The 9,389-nt window shown below is 42.4% G+C and overlaps 1 protein-coding gene across 1 annotated transcript; it reads left to right on the top strand.

Moving 5' to 3' along the window:
• Nucleotides 1-3,661: 3,661 nt before the first annotated feature.
• LOC118903789 (tax1-binding protein 1 homolog) lies at nt 3,662-6,528 on the top strand. Its single transcript, XM_036869232.1, is given in 2 exon segments — nt 3,662-5,673; nt 5,675-6,528. Coding segments are annotated over 2 exon segments (2,448 nt in total). The 5' UTR covers nt 3,662-3,894; the 3' UTR covers nt 6,344-6,528.
• The last annotated feature ends 2,861 nt before the right edge of the window (nt 6,529-9,389 follow it).

Here is a 9,389-nt window from a genome sequence, read left to right as displayed (position 1 = left end):
CTTAGTCACTGGACCACCAGGGAAGTCCAGTGGATGGGCTTCTTGATGGACTCTGGAATACAGCTAGTAGTATCTGCCCCACATTAATGCCTTACCAGAATCCTATCTGCTACCTCTTCCCAACCCCCAGTCATGCAACTAACTCATAATTCAGCACTCTGGATGGGGCAAGAAAACAACGGGCCTTTTGGGCAGCATCTCACACAGTTGGAGAAGCTACATGCTCACTCACATGCTTTTACTTGCCCCTGCAGGAGAAATCATGGGCCAGGAAGATATCTCTTGGCCCTAAATTGTGCAATCTTGGGGGAGGCGTGATGTTGGTAAAGTGAAACTGTTCCCTTTACTTTGTCCAATGCATCCAAACTCATACTTTTTTTTTTTGCTCCAACATTGTGCTAGTACTTCTCTACTAGAAACCTGGATATCCACAAAGGCTCTTTTGTTCATGAGTGATGGCTTAATATAGTATTTTCCAGGTGCCCCTGGACTCGAGCCAAGAGGAGCCAGTTAACAGATGACTGCAAAGTCCAGAGCTGGGACTGAGGTCTCTGTGCCTACTACCCTGTTCATGGGTGGGTGAGACTCCTCCTGGGCCCCTTGGTGTGTGGTGCTGGAACCCACAGCTCCCACAAAGACACTTTTGTCTGTGAATGAAGCCAAGTTGTTGAAGGGGGTCATGAGGAGGCACATCTTATTCAACCGTAATGCTCATGGAACTCCTCACTGGAATATATTCAAGTCAAATTGAGTAACTCAACCTGAGCTTCCTTTACTTTGCTTTTATATTTTCATTGGTCTTGAGGCCTCAACCAGGAGTCTTCCTCATTAAGGGAAGAAGTCCTAGAGAGAGAGAGAGAGAGAGAGAGAAGCTTCCATGAGACAGAGTCTCATGGGGAAAAATGATTAGGTTCTTTGCCCCTCCTAATAGAATCCCATTCTCTATAAAACCACCCACACTTTCTTGACCCAGGTCAGAGTTTCTTCCCACGCTGCAAAAAGACCAGAACAAGTCAGGGAACTGTTACCTCTTCATCTATAGGAGTTCTCAGACTTTGCCTCACATCATTATTACTTGGAAAACATTTTAAAATTCCCATCCCCAGGACTTAGAAGCATTCAGTAAATTAGTATTTCTGGGCATCAGTATTTTTAAAATATCACCATGTTATTCAAATTTGCTGTCAAATTGAGAATAAGTACACTTGCCCTACTTAGTAAAAAAAAAAATGTGCATGTGAGTCACCTGAAAATATTGTTAAAAGGCAGTTTCTGTTTCAGAGCCCTGGGTTATGCCTAAAAGTCTGAAATCCGAACACAATTCAGGGACACAGACTACAGTACACTGAGACTACTAAGGGCCTCTTTTACACCGAAGTAAATAAAACTTGGTGACAAAATAACAAAACAAAAAACCTTATAAGTGATGACTGGAAGTGAAAATATCTGTACAATATATCACATTGGGAGGCTCTCATTATCATGAAGAAACTAACCAAATATAATTTCCAGTGATTTTTAATAACCAAAATTTATAAGATGAAGAAAATATCCTCCATTATGGTTTTCAGTAGCACTCTTTCAGAGATAAAAATTCTAGTTTCAGGAAAGGCTCAGCTTAAAAAACATAGGTGTCTGTTTTATCCAGAGTTTCCCAAATTCCAGTTACCTGCACACTGAATACAAATAAATGTTAATCAATTGCCTCCTACTGGCATTATAGCTTAATATTTTCCAGTGTGTTGACTCAGTTTCTTATTAACTATTATTTTCCTTTATTTTTCTTTCAGTTTTATTGAGATACAATTTCTACATACAGTACTGTAGAAATTGGAGGTGCACAGCATAATGACTTGACATATATTGTAAAAGGATTAGCAAACAACAATTTTTCTAATTTACTAAATACTTTATATGACAGTTTGGTAACTTCCATTTAAAACATAAGTTAAATTTACATCATTCATAACATTACATGAAATGGGCTGTGAAACTCTCAATGGTATTCGGTGTTCTGAAATTTGTACATAAAGCACACCTGGGGAAGTGCTAATTCATGAGACAAATTCTGCTCTTTTCTTTCTTTTACTGCAGTAGTCCCCTCCAAGACACGTTAGCCTGGAGGCTGAGTCTTCCGTGCCTTGGGGTGGGGCGGACCACTCTCCTCAGAGGAGGAGACCAGAAGGTCCTCATGGAAAACATGGACTGGGACATGGGTTAGGATCACCCAGATTCCTCTAAGATGTGAAACATCTGACTTGTAGGAGCAGGCTTCTCAGGAGGATGAAATGAAAGCTGTTCTGAACCTGGAGCCCTTCCCCCATCCCTTGTCCCATCATGAAGACAATTCTGGGGGGTTGGTCTGGAATGTGCACAGATGGTGGGGGTTGGGGGACAGTGCAGGCCTGGATTGGGCTCAGGTGAGGCGAGTTGGGTAGAGGCCGGGAGTCAATGCTTAGCACTGGGGCAGGTGGCCTTATGGTCATTTGATGTGCCTGTGTGTATCCAAGTCCAGTTGTACTGGGAAGAGGATGAAGACCATGGACAATTCCACAGATCAGGTCTCTAAGTATCCTCAGAGGAAAATAAGGACCCGAGTCTTACTTTTTTGGGGGGAGGGGAGGTTCTAGCAAAACTGGATGGAGACCTGGGAAGGTCTCTTGCCTGGGGCCTGAGTTTGGAGTCCTGGTCACATTTATGTTTGACAGGCTCTGGTCCACACACTGAGTCTACTTCAGGACACTTGAGTTGTGCCTTGTGGTTGATGACATAGTCCAGACCAAATGTCTTGGTGGCAAGCTGGCGACATCACAGGAGAAGATCCAGGCCTGTTGTCTGTCACCTTGGCAATGATGTTTGAGCACTGACCAATGTGCTTGGGTGCAGGTTGTGAGGTAATAATGACACCCTCATCCTGTCCTTTATCTGGTCCATAAGTTGAGAGCAAAGAGCTCAGTACAGAGTTCTTGATGTAAGGCTGTTCAAGGCAGATGGCCCTCATATCAGGTGTCTTGAGTGGTGGATGACCTGTGAAAACGAGTTCCTTGACAAATTTTTTAGTGACTGTGTGGACAGTAATTGGCTTGGAAGGATGCTGTGGGAGAAGACACCACAAATATAAAGTATATTTGAATTGCCTCTCAAGACAAAAAATAGAAGTGACCAAATAAAAATATTTGGAACCTATGAAATTAAATTTCACTGAAAAAGAAATAAAAACGATCATTTTACATATGAAGAGGCACCCAACCTCAAAGAGATGGTCGGGGAAAATACATTACAATGCCAATGTAACGTTTTTTTCCCCATTATATTGGAAACTTAAACTGCCTTTGTAGCATCTCTTGTCAATATCAGTGGAAACAAGCCCTCTGATACACTCTTGCAGGGAGTATACATGGCTAATGTCCTTTTAAAGGCAGTTTGTCCCCTCTTTTGCTTCTTTAGGTTCTGGGCTTTAGGGGTGCTGTGGGGCTGATGTTTGTGTGATGACCTTGATATATGCTGTGTCCTTGGGCCTCTAGTCAGTGTTCTTCAGGCACTGATCATTTGATTTCCTGTAGTAGAAGAAAAAGGGCAAAAAAATCACACAGAGATTGAATCAAGATGGTGGAATAGAAGGACGTGGAGTTCACCTTGTCCTGCAAATACTGAATACATCAAAAATACATCTACAGCGATTGGCCCAGACTGACGCAGCTCGGCGGCGGCGGCGGAAGGGGCCAGGCCGTGGACGGAAGTGACATAACGCCGGCTTTTGGCCTTGTGGGGAGGCGTAGCAGGTCGGTAGAGGGAGACTGTGTTGGCGGAAGAGGCTCGGCGGCTGATGGCGGCTCAGGCTCGGAAGCCTCTCTAACATTCCCCTCTGCTCGGGAGTTCCTCACTCGATTCACAATGACATCCTTTCAAGAAGTTCCACTGCAGACTTCCAACTTTGCCCATGTCATCTTTCAAAATGTGGCCAAGAGCTATCTTCCTAATGCACACCTAGAATGTCATTATACCTTAACTCCATATATCCATCCCCATCCAAAAGATTGGGTTGGTATATTCAAGGTTGGATGGAGTACTGCTCGTGATTATTACACGTTTTTATGGTCCCCTGTGCCTGAACATTATGTAGAAGGATCAACAGTCAATTGTGTGTTAGCATTTCAAGGATATTACCTTCCAAATGATGATGGAGAATTTTATCAGTTCTGTTATGTTACCCATAAGGGTGAAATTCGTGGAGCAAGTACACCTTTTCAGTTTCGAGCTTCTTCTCCAGTTGAAGAGTTGCTTACTATGGAAGATGAAGGAAATTCTGACATGTTGGTGCTGACCACAAAAGCTGGCCTTCTTGAGTTGAAAATTGAGAAAACCATGAAAGAAAAAGAAGAACTGTTAAAGTTAATTGCTGTTCTGGAAAAAGAAACAACACAACTTCAAGAACAAGTTGGAAGAATGGAAAGAGAACTTAACCATGAGAAAGAAAGATGTGACCAACTGCAAGCAGAGCAGAAGGTTCTTTTTGAAGTCTCACAAAGTTTAAAAATGGAAAATGAAGAATTTAAGAAGAGATACAATGGTGCTACATCCAAAGCCCTCCAGCTTGAGGAAGATATTGTGTCAGTCACACATAAAGCGATTGAAAAAGAAACTGAATTAGACAGTTTAAAGGACAAACTCAGAAAGGCACGATATGAAAGAGAACAGCTTGAATGTCAATTGAAGACAGAAAAGGATGAGAAGGAACTTTATAAGGTACATTTGAAGAATACAGAAATAGAAAATACCAAGCTTGTGTCAGAGGTCCAGACTTTAAAGAATTTAGATGGGAACAAAGAAAACATGATTACTCATTTCAAAGAAGAGATTAGCAGACTGCAGTTCTGTTTGGCTGAAAAGGAGAATCTACAAAGGGCTTTCTTCCTTACAACCTCAACTAAGGAAGATACAGTTTTCTTCAAGGAGCAACTTCGTAAAGCAGAGGAACAGGTTCAGGCAACTCGGCAAGAAGCTGTCTTTCTGGCTAAAGAACTTAGCGATGCTGTAAATGTGCGGGATAAGACGATGGCAGATCTGCACACTGCACGCTTGGAAAATGAGAGAGTGAAAAAGCAGTTAGCTGATGCAGTGGCAGAGCTTAAACTAAGTGCTGTGAGAAAAGACCAGGAAAAGACTGATACACTGGAACACAAACTGAGAAGAGAAGTTGAAGATCTGAAACTTCATCTTCAGATGGCAGCAGATCACTATAAAGAAAAATTCAAGGAATGCCAGAGGCTCCAAAAACAAATAAACAAACTTTCAGACCAATCAGCTAATAACAATAGTGTCTTCACAAAGAAAACTGGGAGTCAGCAGAAAGTGAATGATGCCTCAATAAACACAGACCCAGCTACTACTGCTTCTACTCTTGATGTAAAGCCACCACCTTCTACAGCTGAGGTAGATTTTGACAATCTAACTAAGGGACAAGTCTCTGAAATGACCAAAGAAATTGCTGCAGAAAAGTATAATAAATGTAAACAACTCTTGCAGGATGAGAAAACAAAATGCAATAAATATGCTGATGAACTTGCAAAAATGGAGCTGAAATGGAAAGAACAAGTGAAAATTGCTGAAAATGTGAAACTAGAACTAGCTGAAGTAGAAGAGAATTACAAACTTCAATTGGCAGAGAAGGACAAAAGAGATAAATGGTCTAACTTCATATTTGGAAAACCTCTCCAGGGAGAAGGAACTTAAAAGGAGTATAGAAAATCAAGCAGAAAGGAAATTGGAGGGTCAGAATTCCCAGAGTCCTCAGCAGATCTCACAGTGTTTCAACACCAGCTCAGAGCAAAATGGTCATGTTCCTGCAGTGCCAAATACACAACCAGTTCTGCAGTTTGGTAATCCTTATGCAACACAGGAAACAAGAGATGGAGCAGATGGTGCTTTTTACCCAGATGAAATCCAAAGGCCACCTGTGAGAGTACCCTCTTGGGGACTGGAAGATAATGTTGTCTGCAGCCAGCCTGCTCGAAACCTAAGTCGACCTGATGGTTTAGAAGACCCTGAGGATAGTAAAGAAGACGAGAACGTGCCCCCTGCTCCTGATCCTCCAAGTCAGCATTTACGTGGGCACGGAACAGGCTTTTGCTTTGATCCCAGCTTTGATGTTCAGAAGAAATGTCCACTCTGTGAATTAATGTTCCCTCCCAACTATGATCAGAGCAAATTTGAAGAACATGTTGAAAGTCACTGGAAGGTGTGCCCAATGTGCAGCGAGCAGTTCCCTCCTGACTATGACCAGCAGGGGTTTGAAAGGCATGTACAGACCCATTTTGATCAGAATGTTTTAAATTTTGACTAGTTAATTTTTATTAGAAGTTAATAATACAGTTTAGCAGTTGGAAAAAAAATCACCTCAGACCACTAAGGAGACCACAAGGTGTCACTTTCATGCACCCTCTACTGCACTTTTCTGACCAAGAGCTACTTTGAGTTTGGTGTTACTAGTGTCAGGGTCAGTCCTTGGCTTACCACTTATCAATAAATATAATTAAAAAAAAAATCTACATGTGGAACAATCCTCACACAATACCTACTGAACACTAGCAGAAGATCTCAGACATCCAGAAGTGCAAGAAAGATCTCCACATAATGAGATAGGATAAAAGAAAAAAAAAGGAAGAAAACAGGACAGGACCTGCACCCCTGGGAGGGAGCTGTGAAAGAGGAAATGTTCCCTCACCCTGGGAAGCCCCTTCACTGGTGCAGAGATCAGCTGGGACAGAAAGGGAGCTGCAGAGACTTGGAGGAGGGCGCAGCAGACGGTTTGCAGCAGACAAAACAGAGACCTGCACAAAGGATCTGTGCTACTTTGTGCAGTTCTCAGCCCAAGATGCATGCCTGCTGGTATGTGCAGGGGCTGGGTGCTGAAACTTGGGCTTCAGAGGACAGACCAGGGGAGATGACTGGGGTTGGCTGCACGGAGACAGCCTGAAGGGGCTGGAGTATAGTATGTGCCCAAGCGGGGTGTGCACGGAAGAAGCCCAGGCCAGCCACAGAAGCGAAGCGCCATTGTTGAGGGGCAGGTGAAGGGAGGTGCAGGACCACCATAGCAGCCTCCTTCTTGGTGCCACCTCTATGAGCTCTGGGAGTGCACAGGTGCCAGCAAGTTGCCCACCCTTCTAGGCGGGGCTGAAATCAGATCTGATCCCCAGGGACTGCATGACATAGGAAGCAGGCCTGAAACCTAAGCCCTCTCCCCATGGCTGTGCGATCTGCGGCTTTATGTCACTGCCACTGGAGTACAGTTGATTTACAATATTATATTAGTCTCAGGGGTACAACATATTGATTTAATATTTTTATAGATTATGCTCCACTTAAAGTTATGGCAAAATAATGGCTGTATTTTCCTGTGTTGTACAATATATCCTTGTTTATTTTCTACATAGGGGTATTGGATTAAGAGAAACAAACTACTATCTTTCCCTCCCTGCTTCCCTCTCCCCACCAGTAACCACTAATTTGTTCTCTGTGAGTCTATTGCTGTTTTGTTACATACATTCCTTTCTTGCATTTTTTAGATTCCACATGTAAGTGAGAACATAGAGTGTTTTTCTTTCTCTAACTTATTTCACTAAGGTATTATATAATACATTCTAGGTCCATCCATGTTGCTGCAACTGGCAGAATTTGATTATTTTTTAATGGCTGAGTAATAGTCTATTGTGTATACACACCACATCGTCTTTATACATCTTCTAATCCAAGAGCATGGGATTATCTTTCCATTTCTTTGAATTGTCTTTAATATTCTTTATTAATGTTTTATAGTTCTCAGCATATAAGTCTCTCACCTCCTTGGCCAGGTTTATTCCTAGGTTTTGTGGGGGTTTTTTGGGTGCGATTTTAGAAGGTATTATTTTTTTTACATTTCCTTTCTGATATTACATTGTTAGTGTAAAGGAATGCAAATGGTTTCCAAATGTTAATCTTATATCCGTCTACTTTGCTGAATTAATTTATTAGATTTAGTAGCTTTTATGTGGAGTCCTTAGGGTTTTCTATATATAGTACCATGTCATCTGTATATAGTGATGATTTTACCTCTTTCCTTCCAATTTGGATACCTTTTATTTCTCTTGTCTGATTGCTGTGGCTAGAACTTCAATACTATGTTGAAGAGAAGTGGTGAGAGTGGGCATCCTTGTCTTGTTCTAGATTTCAGGGGGAAGGCTTTCAGCTTGTCACTGTTCAGTATGATACTGGCTGTGGGTTTGTCACAAATGGCTTTTATTATGTTGAGATATGTTCCCTCTATTCCCACTTTGGTAAGGGTTTTTATCATGAATGGATGTTGAATTTTGTCAAGTGCTTTTTCTGCATCTGTTGAGATGGTAATGTGGTTTTTGACTTTTCTTTTGTTAATGTGGTGTATTACATTGATTGATTTGTGTATGTTGAACCATCCTAGTGAACCTGGGATGAATCCCACTTGGTCGTGGTGTATGATCTTTTTTATGTGTTGTTGGATTCAGTTTGCTAATATTTTGTTGAGAATTTTTCCATCTATATTCATCAAAGATATTGACCTGTAATGTTTTTTTTAAATTTATTTATTTATTTTTGGCTGCATTGGGTCTTCGTTGCTGCATGCGGGCTTTCCCTAGTTGCAGCGAGTGGAGGCTACTCTTCATTGTGGTGTATGGGCTTCTCATTGCGGTGGCTTCTCTTGTTGTGGAGCATGGGCTCTAGGCACACTGGCTTCAGTAGTTGAGGCACTTGGGCTCAGCAGTCATGGCTCGTGGGCTCTAGAGTGCAGGCTCAGTAGTTGTGGTGCACGGGCTTAGTTGCTCTGCAGCATGTGGGATCTTCCTGGACTAGGGATTGAACCCATGTCCCCTGCATTGGCAGGCGGATTCTTAACCACTGCGCCACCAGGGAAGCACAGTGGTTTGTTTTTTTTGTTTTTGTGGGGTTTTTTTTTTGCTTTATACTTAATTTCTGCACTGGAAAAGAAAAGGAAGGTGTAAATGAGGACAGGTTAGTTTACAGTGACTCCATCTTTGCCTTTAAATTAATCTTTGCTCTTGGAAACAGAGGGGGATGGAGAGACAGGAAAACATCAAAGCACAAGAGTGAACTGGTGACCAAAATGCCTCCCCGTCCAGCTAACTAGGGATCTAAAAGCCTGGAGGCAGCGCCATAAACACTGACAGACGTCAGTTAAGATACATTAAAAAAAAAAAAATCCCCATAATTCCATTCTCAAAATCAAGCACAAAAACTGACAGTGAAACATGGGTTCCATGTGCGCCCATCGGCCCGGAATGAGCGCCACCTGCTCTACCGCATTGGCCCTGCCGGCCAGGAAGGACCCACAGGTAGGGAGTGGGAGGGGATGCAAC

The sequence above is a fragment of the Balaenoptera musculus genome, chromosome 11, assembly GCF_009873245.2.
Source record: "Balaenoptera musculus isolate JJ_BM4_2016_0621 chromosome 11, mBalMus1.pri.v3, whole genome shotgun sequence".
Classification (NCBI taxonomy): Eukaryota; Metazoa; Chordata; class Mammalia; order Artiodactyla; family Balaenopteridae; genus Balaenoptera; species Balaenoptera musculus.
This window is presented reverse-complemented; position numbering and strand designations above follow the sequence as displayed.